This window comes from Lytechinus pictus, chromosome 16 (genome assembly GCF_037042905.1).
Source record: "Lytechinus pictus isolate F3 Inbred chromosome 16, Lp3.0, whole genome shotgun sequence".
Lineage (NCBI taxonomy): Eukaryota > Metazoa > Echinodermata > Echinoidea > Temnopleuroida > Toxopneustidae > Lytechinus > Lytechinus pictus.
The window spans coordinates 977,723-999,296 of record NC_087260.1 but is presented as its reverse complement, the minus strand read 5'-3'; the positions used below and the strand labels follow the sequence as shown (position 1 = coordinate 999,296).

Below are 21,574 nucleotides of genomic sequence, written 5' to 3'. Positions count from 1 at the left end.
TTCTTGGGCAACTATTCAAGTTCCCATAAAATCCAGCATTGACAAATTACTTCTCTCCCATGGCACTGAAAAGATCCAGTAGTAATCCCCAGGGGCCGTGGAACCGGGGGGGGGGGGGAAGGCTTCAGCCCCCCACTTTTTTCCAAAACCGTATATACACAAACGTAAAAATTACCACATGATTGTGATTTTTAGCATGGTCTGCTTTTGGCTCAGCCCCCCCCCCCACTTTGAAAACCGTTCCGCGGCCCCTGATCCCTCTCTGTAGTCTGTACCCATGTGCAAAAAATTGTTCAGATATGCACCGTTGATTTTATATGAATATTTTTCAACCATTACGTCATGGTACGGGTTAAAAGGGGGATTCCCGAAATTGCCGGATCCCATGCGCCCATTACTAACTCAACGCTGTTGGGCGCTCTTCCTGAGCGTTTCCTGAGCGTTTCATTGCGCTCTTTACTGTCGATGTACGTCCAATCTTCCACTTGTAGTCACCTGACCAACTGTACCTGTAGGCTGTACCATATACCAGTACGGTACCGGTACAGCAAGCAGTATTGCCTTGTCGGAGTCTTGGTCATGTAACGGAAAGTCCAGTAGGCATTCTGTAAAACTGCATATTTATTCATTGAAATCTGATTTTCTGACGAGTATTCACATCAGCATCTATTTCAAGGGAGTATAATTTGACAACAGTTTTATTGAAATAAAGTGCGGACAAATATCAAAATCATGGTAAGTAATTTGAGCTTTGTCTAACCCGGAGCTGAGCTGTGACCTGGGGCTGGACTCGTCCGTGTAAATGTCTGTAGTGTACTATTAAGTACTGGTCTAGGCTAGTGCCCGCAACAACAATTGTCCATGGTAATGGCTCATGTATGTTAATTTAAAGTCAAAAGGAAACGTAATGAGACGATTGCTCCGCAAAGTGCAACAATTGCTCCACTGAAAACGATTGCTCCGCCGACATTTACTCCGCATGCCGCATATGTGACCATTACTCTGCCAACATTTGCTCAGTGGACATTATTTTAATCCGTAAAATGTGAAAAATGCTTCACAGACGTGACCGATGAAATTTGGATCTGGAACATTTTTGCACACCCAAAATGATTTTCAGTGTAAATTTTAGGCATTCGGCAAACATCGGGAAGGAGACATCTGTTCTGAGGAATTTTTAGACTTTTATTATTTTTTGTATCTTAAGGATGGGTGTGTCCAGTAAAAACTAAAACCAATTTTACATCACAATTTTTACTTAGTCAGCCTAGCATTGATGACACATAGTCATAGACAAACTGTGTATAAACTAGAATACCTTCATTCATCTAGGCTTGAGCAGATGATAATCATGATTATTTCTCATCTGGATTAAAAGCTGGCACTTACTAAGATAATTTTGTTTTCTTATACATGAATATGTTTGGCAAAATATCTCATTTTCATCCAATCTTTTCTATTTTCAATATTTCACAGAGTGGACCAGGACCTCATAATCTTGATAAAGTACCCAACCAGGAGGGATACCTAATCCTCAATGATAGTGGAGCAGTCATGGCTGTAAGAACCAAGAACTTCTGTAGTCTTTTCCACTATTCCTCCTCCCATACTTTCTCTATAGTGCCTTGGGCCCATTTCTGTATCCCATCCTCTTTTACTTTGGGATCTTTTTTTTTTATGTGAATAGTAAAAAGAAGAAATGCTAGTTTTGTAATCGCAATGTTGAGGGAAGTTTGCAGATGAGATTTTATGGTTTGGTCACAATTACCTAAAAAGAACTGTTTGCGTGAATAATGCAATGCTGTACTCTCAATTTATTACATTGATATTTTAAAATTACTGTAAATTATGCAGGCAAAAATATTCAATGTATTTAGCTAAAACAGCAACAAGGGATACCATACAAATGTTCTCAAACCTTTCTGTGAGATCTTCCGAAGAAGGCAGACCATTCATAGACTGTTCGTATTAAAGTTTGCAGCTTGGTCAGTGGTCTTGTCCAAGATTTTTTTTAAACGTTAAAGTATACATCCAAAGAAAATTCACGAAAGTGATGATTATAGACAAATTATATATGAATGGAAAGGTCTTGTCTTTTTATACACAAATATGTCACTAAAAAGTCTTATTGATGTCGTGGAAATGCAAGAAATGAAATTATTAGAGACCCTTCTCAGCCCCCCAGACCGCGATCAAATACAGTCGAGAATAATGACGTCACATGATGATCGACTCACTCAGCCGCTCTCTAGCTCTGTGCAAGCCAGCAGTACAGTGATAGCTGATTCACCTTCCTGGTCTCTATTTTTCTTTGAATTTACCGTTTTCTTCATGTATTGTGATATCCGAATTCTGTTTTCGACAACTTCAGACTATAAGGGAACCAGAACTGTGTTATTTTGCCCGGTTTTTATTGAATTCTGAACTGGAAAGATCGATTTTGTCCACTCGACAGTCTTCGTTGTGTTGCTCTACTAACTATTGAAAAACTCCAAGCTGCACGGTCCCATTCACTTGCTCCCGATGCATGTTGCAGGTTACGCTGTTTGATCCAGTCAAAAGTCAAGGTAAGCATGTTTGGAAACTGTACTTGTTCTGACGATGCATTCAGGTCAGATGACAGATACAGATCTGATATAAGTTTAGAATCATGCATTTTGGCGTATACTATTAAAATTAAAAAGTCTTTATTTTAGAAATAATGTTTTTGCACAATTCCAGCAGATTTTTTCTTCAGATTTCTAAAACTGGTCAGGACTCAGGCAGGCGATTAAATTAATTCAAATTATTTAGGAGCACTGGTATGGACCATGGCTGAAAATCTGCTGTTTCAGAGGAATGTTTAAGTTTTTATTATACACAGAATTATATCACCATGATGCCGATGTCATGAAGCCAGACAAATTTTCAGCAGTGATTACCCACCCAAGGGTTCATTACATGCCGCCGCGCACAGAAAAATCAAGCCATAGAAGTCGTGTGTTGTGGACCCAAGAAGTGAGATCCCAGCACGAGCGACCCACTAGTTAGAAATCCACTGCCAAACGCGGTTCGTGGTGCGAGGTTAGTATACTAATACTAACCTCGCAATACGTGTGAGTGGTGATTACCCTGATTCCTGGCCCAAATCACTCACACGTATTGCGAGGTTAGTATTAGTATACTAACCTCGCACCACGAACCGCGTTTGGCAGTGGATTTCTAACTAGTGGGTCGCGCGTGCTGGGATCTCACTTCTTGGGTCCACAACACACGACTTCTATGGCTTGAATTTTCTGTGCGCGGCGGCATGTAATGAACCCTTGGGTGGGCCAAAATTAGAGTCTGGTGTTTCTTTCTGATTAGAGTGTTGCTGCATATATGCATGCGTAATGCCTTCAACAATGAAGATAAATGCAATCTTTGTAATGACACAGAGACTCAGAGAGCACCGTACCTCAAGTGATATTTGTGTAGTCTCCACTTCACTACTGCTACAGCCTACACTACGCTACACACCTACCCGGGTAGGTGTGGCGTACATGTACTGTAGTGTAGCGGTAGTGAAGTGGAGTGGGGCCTACACAAACATCACTTGCGGTAGAGCACCAGTGTTCTGAGTGGAACTTTTCAGGTGTCTTAACCTACTATCATTTGTTGTTGACCGGGAATTACATGCCACCGCACGTCATCGATCATCACGATAATTAAATTCATACTTTGATTTGATTATTTAAACTATTTCTTTTTTTCTCTCTTCTACACACAGATCTACACACTTGCTGACTCTGGTGACTTCTGGGGAGCGTTTCATGAAAGGACTTGTCAGACGTTTTATTCGACAAGTCCTGTTTTATCCGACAGTTACCATAGTAACAGTGCCTCACAGCCAATCAAAATCAAGGAAAGATGTCAGATCTGACAACTTGTCGGACAAAAATCTTGATGAAACGCTCCCCTGGTCTCTGCTTGCTACCTCAATCTGGGAGATTCCATCATGTCCTTTTACTATGATTTGGATATAGCCATTTTTTTCTTCACTCTTTCCAGGACCTACGGTTTGCAAGTTGTGGACTGATAATGATACAAAAGAAAAATTTTCTTTATCAATCTTGGAAACAATTTTGAGCACAGTTTTTGAGAGAACTAAGAAATTTGACTTGGACAGGAATACAGCTTGTCAAAAATAATAACACACAATTTAAAACGAAAGAACAATTTTAATGTTACTAGGGCATTTTGCGAGAAATGTTATACTCAATCACACGTCCCAAATCAAGGGTAAGTCCTTTGATTAAACATGTAGTTGAATTGCGATTGCAACTCGACCTTATTACGCTTGAATTTGAATTTAAGACTTACGCTTGATTTGCAATTGAACATAAGTTTCTTGCAGTGCCCCATAATTATGTTTTGTTATCAGATATTTAACGTGCTGATTTTTCTCGAAAGGTATAATATATTTGTCCTTTTAAACGGTATTTGAATATGGGTACGCCTTTTATTTGTTTTCCACAATATTTATTGCATGTATGAACAGAAGTGAAATATTTATTGTGAAGCACTGTGAATGTTGTGTGCTGTTGTGTGATGGTTCATCATTTTTGTTATAAGACTGAAAGCCTGGTGGATGTGAGGAAGTGGCCTGGATGAAAGAAAAGTGAACATGTGTTCAATTACTGATTTGCATATTCTAAGACAATTTTGTTTCTGGATAAATTTTGCTATGCATTCCCTACATTAAGAGTAAAGGAGAAGTCCACGCAATCAAAAATTCATTTGAATTTAAAGAAAAATAACAAGATATTGCAGGAAATTTCATAAAAACTTTGATTCAAATTTGTATAATTACTATTTTAACAGTTCCGTAAATATAACCTATTGTGATCAGATGAAGAGTTTCCTATCGTCAAATCTGCAAAGAATAAAAAACAAAATGCCACAAAAAATAGAAACGAATGTGATGTGAGTGACAACTCTAATTTGCATATCATTGTTTTGTGTATATGACTGTTTTGAGTAAAAACAACAAGGGAAATTACTCTATTCAAATAATTTTTATTTGATGTGGACTTGACTTTTAACTCTACCCCTCCCATCCCAAATAAGAGTAGAAATAATCTAATCAAGAACTTGAAAATCAAAAGCAGCAATTAAGAAGCAAGATTTGATAAATACAGGTCTGAATAGAATTTCACAAGAAAATAAAAAGAGAAAAAAAGATGGGTAGGGACGGGGAAGGAATAAAAAAAAAAATGCCCAGAAAAAAAAATCTAGAGTTTCGAACCAGGGTCCTCGCACATGACAAAACAATGGCCAACGCATTTGGCCACAGACCATTGCCCTACCGGAATGGCATTTTTAAGATATATGAAATAAAGTCCTCTCGCCGCTGTTGCCTAATAATGCTTCGGCAATTCAACTGCAATTTCAGTCATTTCGCGATGGATATTGTCGTGTTTTTTTTGTGGTTCCTGACTTTGCTACTTAATGAAATTTCATAATTTTTGTTCAGTCATAAAGAAGAATGTCTATGCTTTATATTGATTATAATATTAATGTGACGCAAGTGTGATTTCTACGTGAAAATATGCTTTGTTTATTCACATATATTTCTTGAAAAAAAAAAAATTTCTAAGCTAAATATCGGTTACCAAAATACGTTAAATGTGCACTTTTTTTCACTGTTCAGTAAATTTAAACTTTTATCTATATAACAAGACCAATATTAAGAGCAATAAACAATTCTAAGAGCAAAAAACGCTGATTGGAAAGATCGTCTCCAATGGGCTGCTGTCAGCTCAGCTGCTCACTGCTCATTGTGTGACGTCACTCAGCTGGAGCTCGCAAGAGGACCGGTGGAAGGCAGAAATATGGCATGAAAATAAATCATTTTTGAGAGCTGATTTCTGCAAACTCTGATCACTATTTTGAAAAGTGAAGTTATATATCTGATTAGTAATACTTCCCCTTTACAATGATGACCACATAAAGTCATTATAAAATACTTTTGATTCTTCGGATGTATACTTTAAGCGTTAAGTGTAATGACCACAGCAGAGACTCTCACAGCGTTCTTATGAAGGACTCTCTGTGTACGTAAGGTGTTCTGAAATCTGTACATGTAGGTACACAATTTGGGCAACTGTTGATTAAAATCTTCTTACAAATGATTTCAGAGTGCCATGATTTGTTGTACAAACATCAGAAATCATAAGGTGGCACCGTGGCAGTAAATCTGACAGAATAATCAAGGCATTCTTATACAAATTTTATGGCAATTGTATAAACAGAAATAGTTTTGTTTTTCGAGAAGGTCTAAAATATTTCTTATGAAGGCTGTAAGAATCTGTGCTGCATATACAAATCTCTATGAAATCAAGAATTTGTACAAAAAGTGAGATTCGTATGAACGATCCGTTCGTTCTAAACTCGGTGACTGTAGGGGAGATTGGGGTTAGAAATTTTTTTCACCTTCTGAGTAATTGTTTTCTATTTCAGTAATGTTTTATTATCTCAGAGAAGTTAATCGATCAAGTTGGCCAGTTTGGGGGTATAATAGACACTTGTACCAAGCTACAAAATAAGGTTATTAATATGCCATGGTGAAGTCCCTTATTTGTGCTGTAAGCTTATAAATGTCAAATGGGCCTCACGGGTTAGTTGGAACAAAATTGAGAGGGCTATTTGGAACATGTTCCAACTTACCCCAAACTTAATTATGAATAAAAACATTGAATATGAGCAAAAAATTTATACAGTATTTCACTCTTTTGAACTGTCTTTTAAGCCATGCTTGTTTTGTTTCTCAGTATGGTCTGAGTGAGCATTTAAGGCCTATTGTAGGCCCCTATAAATGCATTATTAACCCTTATCAAGCTGGGGGGGGGGGGGTCAATTTGAGCCCCCCCCCCCTCGAAAATTTTGTCACTACATGTATGCCGTTGGCGCGAATTTTTTGACCGCACAGCTCGCTGACTTTTTACTTTCAAGTCTTGCGCATCATTTGAGACCAAATTTGTGATGCCCCGGTGCGCTATTCATAATTACGCAACATTTTGTATATGTGCTTGTCTGACCCAAATTTGCTCAAAAATGTGATTCCATGCACAAGGTCAATGCAAATTGTGTTTTTCAACCAAAATTCATAAATGTATGATTATTTTTACTTATGTTGGTATGGGGTAAGTTGGAACGCTTGCGATGGTCTTGTTCAAGGTTGATTTTTTTCAGTAACCATCATAGAGTTAAAAATTGTATGGGGTAAATTTGAAGCCCTTAGATATATATGCTTTAAGCTGATATATTCATAGTTTCTCAAATAAAATCTATTTGGATTTTACAGCCAATTTTGTAAAATATGTTCCAACTAACCCCAATCTCCTTTGGTTTTACTGTGATTTTTATTGAGTGTGTTTATTTTGCTCTCACATCGTACATATCAAGGACGATTCAGCTGTGGAACTCACTCCCTGCCAACACATTTCCTTTAACCCTAAAAAATAGACTGCTATTTTGACACCTAAAAAACTGGGGGGGGGGGGGGGGGCTGATTCAGCTCCCTTATGATGTCGGAGCCCTTTCGATTCAACAAAAATTAGCCCACACGTTACCCATGGCATAATCTACAACGCTGTAAGATCAAATTTTGTGGAAAATCTCATTGCTAATTAATTATGCTAATTTATGCGTAAAACAAAAATTTTGCTCTAATTGACTAAAATAATAATTTTGGGTTCACAGACTCTTTATAGGAATCTGATCAAAAATACAAAAAAAAAATGTCAACATGACATTTATTTTTTTTATGTATTTTTATTGTTTTTCTCAATTTCATAGTATGTATATCTTTGTTTTTTATTGTTTTTTCAATGGAAATTGTTGGGGATTTTGTTTGGACCATAAACAAGATGAAATTAATGGATTCTAATCAGTAAAAGGAGAAATAATGATACATGTACATTTATGAAGTTTGGCTAAAACCACTATTTGCATTGGATTTGTACACAAATTCATGTGTTTTGAGAAATTTGGGGTATGCATGCAAATGTTGTGTACTTTTGAAAATGTGTACCCAGGGGTCACAATTTTGATCCCAAAATTGCACAAGACTAAAAGTAAAAAGTCGGCGAGCAACGCGGTGAAAAAAATTTGCATGGCGGGTCTATCTTGAAAAGTGTCCCCCCCCCCCATCTTGTTGGAATTTGTTTGTAATTAGTTTGATGTGAACACTTTCTACTATTAATTTTAATGATTTAATCATGGTTTATATTGGCCACTTTGCAAGGTCAGGCCCAAAGAACAAATAAAAAAAAGAGACAGTACATGTAATATGCATTTCCAATGGCAGCTTCAAAATCAGTGGCACAAATCTTTATTTTAATTGACTCTTGAGCACTGTTACAAAACGAGTTGCTATTGTTGGTAGATAACAAGCGTCTTAATTAAAATTTTACTTTCTGTACATAATAAAAGTCCATTAGAGAATGCTGTGTAAAATCTGTGTGAGTAAGTAAAAAAAAATATAGAATAAAAGTTGAGACATATTACAAGGAGCAGAAAATTTTTTAATGAAACTTTTGAGTGTTATAATTTAAGCAATTTTACGATGCATTTGGCACCTTGAACTGAATCAAATGATACCGGTATCTATTTTACTTTGATATGCTAGTCATCTGGGGATCTTGAGAATGATGAAGCTACTGCTGCTACCATAATGAAGATGATCAGGCTAGCATCAAAAGTAAATATTACATCAGACAACTCACAATCCTTCAAACGACTCTCAGGTATGATTGAATGTATGGAAATCATCCAGTAAACAGAGAACTCTGTGAAAATAAAGTATTATGTTTTTTTTTTCTTTTTATGTAAAACCATAATTTTGGGTTTTATTGTTTTTTATTCTTTTTATATAAAATCATAAGTTTATGTGTTTTGTTGAATCTATATGTATAGACATAATCAAAGAATGTGTACTGTACATGTTTTCAGTGGCTTATTATAATCACTCGCGTCGCGTTCGAAATCACTCGGGTTTTGGATTTTTGGCGATTTTTTTTTTTTTTCGGTGTGATTTTTTTTCTAACGGTGTCTTCAATGGGACAAACACGCTGGGAAAATAAAATGAAATTGAAATTCGAGTTTCGTTTTAAGCCGGCAAGTGCCTTAAATAAGATGTAGGCCTACTCGACTACTGTTTTAACATTACAAACAAGTAAATCAGCCATGTGGCTCAAATAACTTAGAATAGATCCGGACTTCTACTGTGTCTTATAGAGGACTCTGAGTCGGAACTTGCCATATCTGCCACATCGATATTACATCGTATCATTCCCATATGCGGACATGCCTGCATGCAATGGCCCCAAGGCGGCCGGACCCGACCGCGTACGGACACGACGTGCATCGGTAGCATGGAGTAAGCTAGTTGAGTCGAGCTGAGTTAGATCTCACGTTACATATGAGGCGCCGATTGTACCAATATTATATAAAACAATTATTTGTTATATAATCATTTATTATATAATAACTATTATTTATATTTAATTTACATTTTATTTGAAAATAATTACTATAATATAAAATAACATTTCTAATTATTTATATATAATTCCAAGTAATACTTCATTATTTGTAAATAATGATTATTTGTTTTCATTATTTATAAATAATGATTATTTGTTTTTCATTATTTATAAATAATGATTAATCGTTTTTCATTATTTATAAATAATGATTATTTGTTTTTCATTATTTATAAATACTGATTGTTTGTTTTTCATTATTTATAAATAATGATTATTTGTTTTTCATTATTTATGAATAATGATTATTTTTTTTTCATTATTTATAAATAATGATTATTTGTTTTTCATTATTTATAAATAATAATGTTTGTGTTTCATTATTTATAAATATTGACACTGCATACTTCATTATTTATGAATAATTGCAATTCGTTTTTCCATTATTTATACATAAGTTTGTCGAGTTTTCTATTATTTGTAAATAATAATTATTTATTTACAATGCCAGTGCACATTTCTTTATTTATAAATAATTTGTTGAGTTTCCCATTATTTATAAATAATGATTATTTGTTAAATAATGAAGACGTCTACTTCATTATTTATAAATATTTTTTTCGAGTGCGCCATTACATGTATTCTCATTATTTATAAATAATCATTATTTAATGTTCAAGTTTTCCATTATTCATAAATAACGATTATTTGTTAAATAATGAAATATCTACCTCACTATTTATAAATAATGAAAATTCATCGTGTTTCATTGTTTATTAATAACAATTTTGTTTGAACAATATCCCATAATTTATAAATAATCATTATTTATAAACGATTTTTACAGTTTGCCATTATATACAAATAATCGTTACTTATATACAATTAACCATTATTTATAAATAATGAAAAACAAATAATCTTTATTTATAAATAATAAAAAACAAATAATCATTATTTATAAATAATGAAAAACAAACAATCATTATTTATAAATAATGAAAAACAAATAATCATTATTTATAAATAATGGAATGTCGAACTATTATTATTTACAAATAATGAAGTATTACTTGGAATTATATATAATTAGAAATGTTATTTTATATAATAGTAATTATTTTCAAACAAAATGTAAATTATATATAAATAATAGTTATTATATAACAAATAATTGTTCTATATAATATTGGTACAATCGGCGTCTCATATGTAACGTGGGATCTAACTCAGCTCGACTCACGTTAGCTTGCTCCATGCTACCGATGCACGTCGTGTCTGACCGCGGCCGGGTCCGGCCGCCTTGGGGCCATTGCATGCAGGCATGTCCGCATATGCATGGGAATGATACGATGTAATATCGATGTGGCAGATATGGCAAGTTCCGACTCGGAGTCCTCGTATAAGACACAGTAGAAGTCCGGATCTATTCTAAGTTAGTTGAGCCACATGGCTGATTTGCTTGTTTGTTATGTTAAAACATTAGTCGAGTAGGCCTACATCTTATTTAAGGCACTTGCCGGTTTAAAACGAAACTCGAATTTGAATTTCATGTTATTTTCCCAGCGTGTTTGTCCCATTGAAGACACCGTTAGAAAAAAAATTGCACCGAAATAAAGAAAAATCGCCAAAAATCCAAAACCCAAGTGATTTCGAACGCGACGCGACGCGAGTGATTATAATAAGCCTTTTCAGTAGCTTGGTGATTATTAAAAACAAGTTAGAAAAGGACAAGAAAATGATCATGCATTTTTTTTCCCTCAATTTTAAACTTGATTGATTTTTAATAGAGTAAAATAAAAGAAAAAAAACAGACAAAAAAAAATCAATGAAAGAAGAGCAAAAACTTGGTTTATAATCAACCTTGATTTCTATGAGACATTGGACTCACCATAATGAAAACTGAGTGCCATATCCATGCACATACATATAGAATGCATGCATTAATTGGACTGAACATTAAGCAAGCCCAAATCTACAAAGGTGGTTTTGAATTTGTGGTTAGAAACCCTGGTTTATGCATATTCTATGCATCGATTCAGCACGTACATGTATGATAAGTCCAAATGAAATCTTTACCAAGGACAAGTTTTTTAAATGTCATAACTTTTAAGGTATATGGATCTAGTATTTGGACATTAAAGTAAATCAAGCATCAGTGAAGATCCTGCATGAGTTTCAGGTCACATGATCAAGGTCAATTAACCTTCTTGGGGGTATTTGTTGAATTGCCATCATACCCTTGAAAGTTTATGATATGTAGACATAAGAGTAATCAAGTATCACTGATCGTCTATTACAGGTCTTTGGTCACACAATCAAGGTCAAATATCATTTAGGGTCAATGAACTTATAGTATTTTATTATCATATGAATGGTGCTTTTTGTGAATAATTATTCTAGAGTTCTTTTCAAAGTCAGCACTGTTGCTATATTGAATCGCGTAATGCAGGCGAGGCTGCCAGATGTGCTCCACTTGTAAATTAGCCAACAAATCTTTATCTATATCTGTCCATTACATACAATCACCAGCATCTACATGTAGTTGTCTTGTACATTTGGGTTTATGGGTTGAGCGCTAAACACGGTTAATCTGCTTTCTTTATAACAACGTGCTCATCAATGATGTAGCCTCAGTAACAAACATTAAATTAGCATTATATGATATAAGATCAGTGCAACAAATCATTTAAATCAATAATAAATTTCCTTTTTTTTATTACTACTGATAGAACATATGTAAGTAAAATATGCTTCCATAAAGATAGGCTGGTGACTATGAGAGGCAGTTCTAAATATTCCAATCATAGTCCTTTTAATCCAAATTGGCTGGTAAAGATTCTTGAAGAAAAATCCTTTGGAGAGGCTTCTTCTCCTCAAATTATATTCCTCAATACATTTGAATAAATTGACAGCTTTAATAATTGTTCTAATATCCAACTTATCCTTGTAAAACTCATACCCTCATCCAAGATTTGTTTAATTTGATAAATAAAAAAGAAAGAAAAAGAAAAACCTATTTAATTTCCTATTCAAAATGTTTTTTCTTGAAGATGTATTTCATTATTTTCTTTTCCTGCAGTGATTTTCGATGACTTCCTGTATATAGCCACAATATCAAGTGACAAGGTCTACATTAGTAAAAGGAAAAATATTCCCAAAGAACCGGTTTTGGCATGATAAACGAACCATTTGATGTAAATGTATTACAAGGTTTGTATAAAGGATGTACAGTACATCTTTACATTTGTTCAACCATCTATTAAAGGGAAAGTTCACCTTGCCTAAAAGTTGATTGTAAAAATAGCAGAAAAAAACAAACAAATAAATCACCATTGGTAAAGATGATGGTCGAACTATTTTTCGAGGGAAGCTGGATGTACATGTAGCTATCCTTTGAAGTGAAGCTGAGGAAAGATAGTGATAACGAGTACATTCAGCTTGCCGAGAAAGGGATAGTTTGCCTCGCTACCTGAAATCAAGAGGTGATTATATGCTTTATATTCCATTAATTGCCTGTTCAATACGAGAGCGTATTCCTAAAAGGACCAATATCCAATGAATATCCGGTAGGCTACTGTACACAACTTGCTGTTCAATATGAGACCTTATTCAACAGTCAAGTGCACATACGCAAAATGTACACCTACAACAATGAATGCAATGTGATACACAGCATAAAGCACAATGATACTGTATGACGTCACATTTTTATGATGATTATAATGAAGTGAGACCACATTAACTGATTGTAGTGACATGAGATTTACAACCAAATTTTCCCCTCTTTTTTTTTTTTGGAGGGGGGGGGGTGGGATAGATATTAAAGATAATTATATTTGATAGCTTTTTTTTCATGGAATATAATACACATTCCATTCGTTAGGACCAACATTCCTCTGCAATTCATGGAATAATTACATATTATATCAGATGGCTGAGAATGGGATACCAGAAATATTCCAAGAGTTTGGTAAAATATTCTACGAATTATAGATGAGTGGAATATTGGCGCTAGAGAGTGGAATATTTCTGGTATTCCTTGAAATTAAGTCATCCAATATAATTATTACAATATATTCCCCCCACAAAGAGGGAAAATTTTTATTGAGCAAGTCCTTTCACTTACTACAATCAGTGAATATGGCCTTGCTTCATAAGATCAAATTAGATCGTAGAAATGCGTCATGACATCATTGAGTATCATTGTGCTCTATGCTGTGCATTGCATTGCATTCATTGTTGTATGCGATGTATATTTCATGCATTCCCGCATGCTCACTAGACTGTAAGTGTTGAATATGGTCTCATATTGAACAGCAAGTTTTGTACAGGAGACTGGGATCCTTTCAGGAATACACTCTCATAATGAACAGGCACTTGAAGCAGACAGAAATATGCATTTTTGCTAACTCTATATAGATAATAATTGCCCTTATCCCTAATAAGACCAGGGGGGGGGGGGGGGTGATTAACAAAATCATTAGAAATTTAGCAAACAATATTTGTAAGAAAATGAATGTGATGTTGAAATTTTAAGAAGTACATTTGATCAGATTCCTATAAAGAGTCTGTGGACCAAAAATTAGCACTTTTGGGGCATTTAATTATTTACTTTATGAGAGCAAACTTTTGATTTTACGCATAAATTACCATAATTACTTAGCAATGAGATATTTCACAGAATCTGATCTTATAGTTTTGTAGATTATGACACGGGCAACGTGCGTGCCAACTTTTGACGGCCGAGATCCTAAAGGGGGGGGGGGGGGGGCCTGAATCCCCCCCCTCGTCTTCTTAGGCATCAGAATATCCCAGTCTATTTGTGGTATCCAATTCCATCCCATTTTTTCTTTTATTTTTACAGCAAAGTTTTTGTTAGGATGAACTTCCCCTTGGTGACTTCAAGCTCATTGTCATGAGTGGAATACAGTCTAGCTTATCAAGGCTAAGTGTCGCATGAAAAATGGTTCCAACCATATCTTGATAACTCAACATCAAGTAAAGTTTGATCTTGCATCAGCCTCATTTATACTTTGATGCAGTGGCAACAATAGTTGATGTGAGTTTTGTGATCATCAACTGTGACCTGCCATTCCCAAACCATCAAACAGTTGCCAGGAAAGGTTCTCTGTAAACTGCCAAAGTAGTGAGTTGGTCTTCAAAAAGTTAAAATGTGACCAGGCATAGCAAAACCCACTTACAGTCACCAGAAATGATTTTAAGTTAAAAATTTCTACTTAAAAGAGGAGACTCTCAGCTTTAAAATTCAATTCAATTTTTTCAATTCAATTCTTTATTCATTCAAATTCAAATAGGTTAAAAAAAACCATATGTACAATGCAAACAAATTAAAAATGCATACAATAATACAGAGTAAATCATTTCATAAATAAACAAAACATTGCCTTGATTAAATATCATAATTGAATGAAAGAGAACTTGAGAAGAAAAGCACAGAGGCCTTGTGAGAATAAGTTCTCAAAAGAAATTATAATATATATTACACAGGCATATATCTAGATCATTATAATAATGTAGGATGACATCAAAAACATGTAAAATAGGGAGAGCAAAATAATTAATACTTGGACAAGAGGGATTTTTAAAGACATCTTTTAAATAAATTTAGATTTGTGTATGATCGTATGTTACAAGGAATGGAATTCCAAACAGTGGGAAAACTAAAGCGGAATGATTTTTTTGTGAAGGTTGAGGAAACTTTAAATAAATGAAAATCATTGTTTATTCGAGTGTTATAATTGTGAACATTGCTATTTATCTGAAACATCTGTAAAACATTCGATGGTAAAACATTTTGAAAATAAAAGAATCCAAGAACGGCAGTATAATAAATGTATAAGTCATAAACATTCAATATGTTTAATTTTTTAAATAATGGTGCAGAATGTGCAAGATAATGACTGAATGTGCAAATCCGGACTGCTTTTTTTTGTAGTTTAAATAGTGTGTTTAGCTTTGATTGATTGCAATAGCCCCAAAGTGGTATACAATATATTAAATAAGGTAATATTAAGGAATTATACAAAGTAAGCAGAGCAGATAGGGGTAAATAATGTCTGAGTTTAAATAAAATACCGACGCACTTTGATATTTTGTTGTTTATATAGTCTAAATGTACCTTCCATTGCAAATTTTTACCAACATAACAAGAAAATTAACATCATCTGACTTTTTTAAAGGTTTTGAGTCAATGGATATGACAATATTTTCTACTTCATTACTCACATTGCTATATTTATTGTGGAATGGAACAAAATATGTTTTATTGAAGTTGATTATCAATCGATTAGTCTTATACCATGTGATAACTTTGTGGAGTTCAGATTCAATATTTCTTGTAAATTTTCTGTGTTTGGTTGTGTATAAAACAGAGTTGTATCATCAGCGTAAAGTATATATTCAATTTTTTTTAAGGATTTGGTGATATCATTAATGTACAATAAAAATAACAGGGGGCCGAGAATTGACCCTTGTGGCACGCCATATTTAATCAAAGTATTATCTGAAGAACAATTTGCAAAATATGTATAATGGTAGCGATTATCTAAGTAGCTAGTAAACCATTTCAAAACTGTTCCCCGTAAACCATAGTGATTCAATTTATATAACAAGATATTGTGATCCACAATGTCGAATGCTTTTGACAAATCCAGAAATATCCCAAACCCAAACTTATTATTATTAATAGATGAAATAATTTTATCTTGAATGTCTATAATTGCATGGGAAGTAGAATGATTTTTTTCTGAATCCATATTGGCTGTTAGTGATAATATTGTGGCTACAAAGAAAAGAGTACACTCGATTATAAATACATTTCTCAATCAACTTAGTGCACAGGGTAGAAAAGAGATTGGACGATAATTGTTGAAAACATGACAATCTCCCTTTTTATAAATGGGCACTATTTTTGCAATTTTCAATTTGAGTGGAACATCACCAGTTTCAATAGACATGTTAAAAATATGTACTAAAGGCTTCACAATGGAGTAAATAATTTGCTTCATAATATTAACATTTAAATAATTAAAGTCATATGAATAACTGTTTTTTAATGATTTACAAATTTCAGCAATTTCAGATTCTGTAATAGGCTTAAAAAATATTGACTTCGGACAGCTATCAGCAAGATAATTATCAATAGTGTTGTTACATTCACTATTAACAGGAGACGTTGATTCCAATGCTATTGAACAACAGTTAGCAAAATAGGAATTAAACTCTTTGGCAATGCTATGTGGATCATTGATTTCTTTCTCATCACAAATAAAATAGTCTGTTTGAAGTTATACGAGTAGGAGAATTGATAACAGGGAATAAACCAAAAGATGAATTGATGTTCAAGAAAGTACAGGCATCATGTTCCAAAGGATGTTTACATAAATCAATATTAAGGTCTCCTAAAATATAGAGTTTCTTATGCGAACATGAAATCCCACAAAGTAATATGTTGTAAAAGTTTAAAAACACATCATTATTACAGCTTGGTTTTTTATACATGACACCAACTCTAAAGTTAATATTATTTTCACTAAAATCAATAAATAATGCTTCGCAACAGTCTTTTTCTTCATCTGTTTGAATAATATCATTACAAATTTTGAACTTGATGTTATCACATATAAATAAACCAACCCCACCTCCACGTCCGATATGCCTTCTTCTTCTTCTTCTTCCGGGTGTAGTACAGACCTCTGGGTAGAGTATTTTCGTACTTTGTGCAGTGCTTAAAAACTAGTGTGCCATGCTGCATTGCCAAACCTCAGTAATATGCTTATGAGGTTAAAGGTGTATGTACATATAAGGTAAAAGTGCTCCTTGTGCAAGTAAAAACTAACTCCTTTTCCATCTAAGCCTGGCGCAGCGTTATCCCGTCCAGCTGCCTCTTAAACTGTTCCAGAGAAGAAGCAGATGTTACACTGGCAGGGAGCTGGTTCCAAAGGCATACAACACTAGGAAAGAAGGAGTTTTGAAACCCAGAGGTCCTACACAATTGTTGTCGATATTGAGTATGTCTCAATGAATAAAAGTATATCCCTATATTTTAAAGGGAATAAGTGGAGTTTTAGAAATCCAAGTTTCTGAAATGGCAATAACAGAAAAAGAGTGTGTTAATAATGATAAAAAGTCTGTAATTTCGTCAAAATTCTTTTGTAGACTTCGAGCATTAAAATGTATTATGCTGAAACCAGAGGGTATATTAAATTGCAAATTGAACTCATTTGTGGTATAACAATTGTATGAATAGGAAGGATTTAATACATTTATATCAGGATCTATATCATGAAGAGTACTAACCATAGACTAAGTGTAAAATAGTATAACAGCTATGAATGAAATTCCATAAAAGTGTATATATATTTAAAAGGAAACACATTTCTCCAGATTTGATATTGAAAGGTATAATTGAATAAAAAGTTGATCTCCTCCAAAAATACATTACATACAAAAAAAGAACAAACATGTAAAAACGTAAAGAAAAAAAAGGGACTTACGAGTTCTATCAATCAGATGATAGAGTAGAGATAATGAAACATGTTAACAATATACACATGAATATACATGTACATACATGAAAAACAGACACAAATACAACAATCTTCAAATAAGATATTAAAGTCCAGAATGGGAAAAACTCCACCAGGATTAATGCAATGAAATCGAGATTAAGTCTGTTCAGTTTTAGTCAGTTTGTCCATTGCTTGCAAGATGTGAACTATAACTTCTTTAGAACATCAATGTTATGGATTAGTTTTGTTTGATTCTCTTTTCCTTTCAACACGGCAAATATGCGTCCGTCTTTACTCCATGTTTTGTCCACTTTGTCATTTTGTCACGTCTCATTGAGCAGTTTTTGATTTCTAGCTGTGAGGTCCTCAACGATGGACATTTTCTGACCTTTCAGCTTGCGTCGCTTTGAGATGAACTCCTGGCGCTTCCGATAGGATTTAAATTTGACTATGATGCCTCTTGGATGATCTCTGTTGGGATGCTCTTTCCTCTGACCCACCCTGTGGGAGCGTTCAATGTCCTCGATCTTGAGGTCTACCTGGAGATGTTCGTTTGCAACTTTTAAAACGATGATGTCGGTGTTTTCCCCTAGTCTTTCTGGGCAGCCAAAGATCCTTACACAATTTCTTCGTGAGTTCTGTTCTTGTGCATCTAGCTTTTTATCAATTGCCTGTAGATTGGTATTATGGAGACTAATCTGCCTTTTGACTTCGGTGAGCTCCCTGGATTTGTCATTATTGCTTATTTCGAGTTCCATGATGAGGGCACTTTGTTTTTCAATTGTTTCTTCCATCGCTTTGACCCGCTTTGTGATTGATCCTTCCACCAGAGATAAAAAGCTCTTACTTTGAAGAATGTCTTTAATGACCTGTTGTACCAAAACAGAGTCACTTTGTTCCACTGACTGACTAACTGACTTAGACCTAGTCTTTACAGAGGATGATCCTGGGACTAAAGAAGTCATGATGAAGAAAGACTGTCCACAATAAAAAAGACCTGTCCACAAAAAAAAACTGATGGTCTATTATTAGAGGATTAGCAAAGCAATTAAAGTTCAAAGAATTCCTCCAGTGTGCTATTGTTGACAGCTAAGGGACTCAATCAGTGTTACTGTATGTCAGCAAACCTTACAGTAAAAAGAGTGCTCTAAAAGCTAACATCGAAGACATTCTGTGGGACCAGAGCTCTGATTCTGAGATATATAGTCTGAATATCAGGTTGGAGTATAGCTTTTCCAGAATCAGTCACAGCTTGAAAATATCACAATATTTCTCCTGGTGAAGATAGTATCCCAAGTAGTATTTACATGATGATATAACTCACATAAAGATGCAGATAAATGAGTATAAACAGGAGAATAATCAAGAGCTTCCTGTGGTTCCTGTGGTAGATTTGGCCTTTACTTAAAAAAAAGACATACAACTCACTACTTTTAGATGATCTAAATCTTCAATACAGAGAAAATAACATTCACTACCACAGTATGTTACTTTAGAGACATCTAACATACCTCTTATGAAAATTATATCATATTAAAGCTTAGATCTTCAGCTTTATCATAATCTAAAAATCATTTGTGCTCAAACAGAAATGAAGGGTAAAACATCAACTTTTGTTGCATGAAAATAATTATTTTGTTTTATGTTTTAGATCAAAAGTTTCCCCTATATTACAACATCTTTTTAAAAATCCAAACACTTGACCTAAAAGAATGATTTTTCTTCTTTATAAAAAATATGAAATTTGGTTAATATTTAGAGCAGCAATGGCCGAATAAAAAAAGGTGTTTTGGTCCGCACCAAGCTCATTAACAATGCAAAACCACTCTAGTCATGAATATCACTTGGATAAAAGAAGCCACTTTTTCAGGGCTTGCCGACTGACTGGCTCCAAACTAATTAGGCACATCCTGATAGCATAATGCATTTTCTTTATACTGTCAAAATTTTAAGTTGTAAAGTTGAATAAAAGATAAGATACAAGAAATTCTTTGATAATTTCTTGGGGATTGCTTAGCAGTTACACTGAGATTAGTGTGCACATATCATTGGGTATCCTCAGGTGATGGCTCTTTTACACTCTACTACACTTCACTACCTTTACACTTTGCTACACCGACCCAAACCATCAGGGCTTGTAATTCAGATGGACACTTTAATAAAATCTATACAATGTTATAAACCTGCCTGGAGGTTTTATATCTTGTAAATATACAAGATCTGTTTATCAGTTGGCCCTTCCTCCCTTTCAATTATTTATATTTCGATTTGATAATTGTCTATTGTAATTTTATAATGTTATCAATTTTTTGTATGTACTTCAAATGTGATTATATGTTACTATGTCAATTGTATCAAAAATTGTAAATATGAAATTGAAAGTGGAAAATAAAATGATTGAATTGAATTGAATACACACTAGTCTCTCTGCTGAGGCAAGAGTACCCACCCCATAATATTCATGAGAAGGTTGTGTTGTCTAGGGGTTTCTTATTGTTTTTACTGCAGGAGCATTAATAGGCAATTTGTACTGTAAGAAGATGGAAAAAACATATGCAAGATCCTAATATATCTCTGCAAAACTATATTGGCAATTTCTTGAAGAAAAATGTAATAAGAGGTCTAATTTAGTGCAATAATTTTTTTTTTTGAAGTATCCCTGGTTTTTCTAAAGAGAAAAAAAATAACACACAAATTGTAACTAAAATGGAGAAGAATTAATTTTGGAAGACATGAATGATACCCTTTTCATATCAATCAGGACAAAATGGCTGAGGAATCAGTTAAAGGCAGACTTCTTATTTTCCATTTGTGTATGTTTCATTTATATGTGAAAATTGTTTGTCTTGTTTTGAAGCACTTTAATGATGAGCCCAGTGAGTTTCTTGAAAACAGACTTTCAACAAAAGTTTGAAGGCCTATAAGTGGTATGAGATGTGCTCAGTGATGACATTAAGAAGACCATTAGTGAAAGTTGCTTTGTTTTGTCCATAACAGTAATGTGTATGTTGCAAACTAGCAGAAATTAAACTTTTTATTTAATCTGAGAGATATATACATGTATTTATATACTTTACCATTTTACCATTTTAATGGTTCAAACCAGATCTAAATGTGAAATAGTTTTTTAAATAAATAAAAACCTATGGGCTACAAAGCATAGCAAATGTATTTGTTTTATTCTACTTCAGTAAACTGAAACTAGCAGGTTGTGTTTTTTATCCGTCTAAATTACATGATGTCACATTGTGTCAGTACTCAGGAGTGTAAGAGTAGTCATTACATAGGTTTGTTATTTTGCTTTTGGTGTACATTATATTTTGTCAATTTCACTTTTGGGACCAGTTGGGATCTTTATATAAAGTGTGTCCCACAGAAAAATGTTAATGGCACTTTAAATGAGTATAATGTGAAAATTACCAAATCATATTGGATCCCGGGGGGGGGGGGGGGGGGGGGGGGGGGGCCACTTCCATTGACGAGTGGATACCATGCGCGACCATGGGGTCTCGAAAAGCACCCTAAACACGTAAT

At 34.1% G+C, this 21,574-nt stretch overlaps 1 protein-coding gene across 2 annotated transcripts; it reads left to right on the top strand.

Moving 5' to 3' along the window:
• The first annotated feature begins 369 nt into the window (after positions 1-369).
• On the top strand, positions 370-21,197 carry LOC129279652 (ragulator complex protein LAMTOR4 homolog). 2 transcript variants are annotated; one of them, XM_064110916.1, is made up of 5 exons: positions 370-735; positions 1,477-1,560; positions 8,651-8,768; positions 12,589-12,719; positions 14,374-21,197. In XM_064110916.1, exons 1-4 carry the CDS (start codon positions 733-735, stop codon positions 12,684-12,686), a joined length of 303 nt encoding a protein of 100 aa, XP_063966986.1. In that variant the 5' UTR covers positions 370-732; the 3' UTR covers positions 12,687-12,719; positions 14,374-21,197. The 2 variants fall into 2 exon arrangements, with proteins under 2 accessions (XP_063966986.1, XP_063966985.1); XM_064110915.1 differs by having other exon boundaries at positions 452-735; positions 12,589-21,197.
• The last annotated feature ends 377 nt before the right edge of the window (positions 21,198-21,574 follow it).

Coding starts and splice junctions, on each gene's coding strand:
- LOC129279652 (XM_064110916.1), top strand. Junction 1,561..8,650: donor ATAGTGGAGCAGTCATGGCT/GTAAGAACCAAG, acceptor TTGATATGCTAG/TCATCTGGGGATCTTGAGAA. Junction 8,769..12,588: donor ATCCTTCAAACGACTCTCAG/GTATGATTGAAT, acceptor CTTTTCCTGCAG/TGATTTTCGATGACTTCCTG.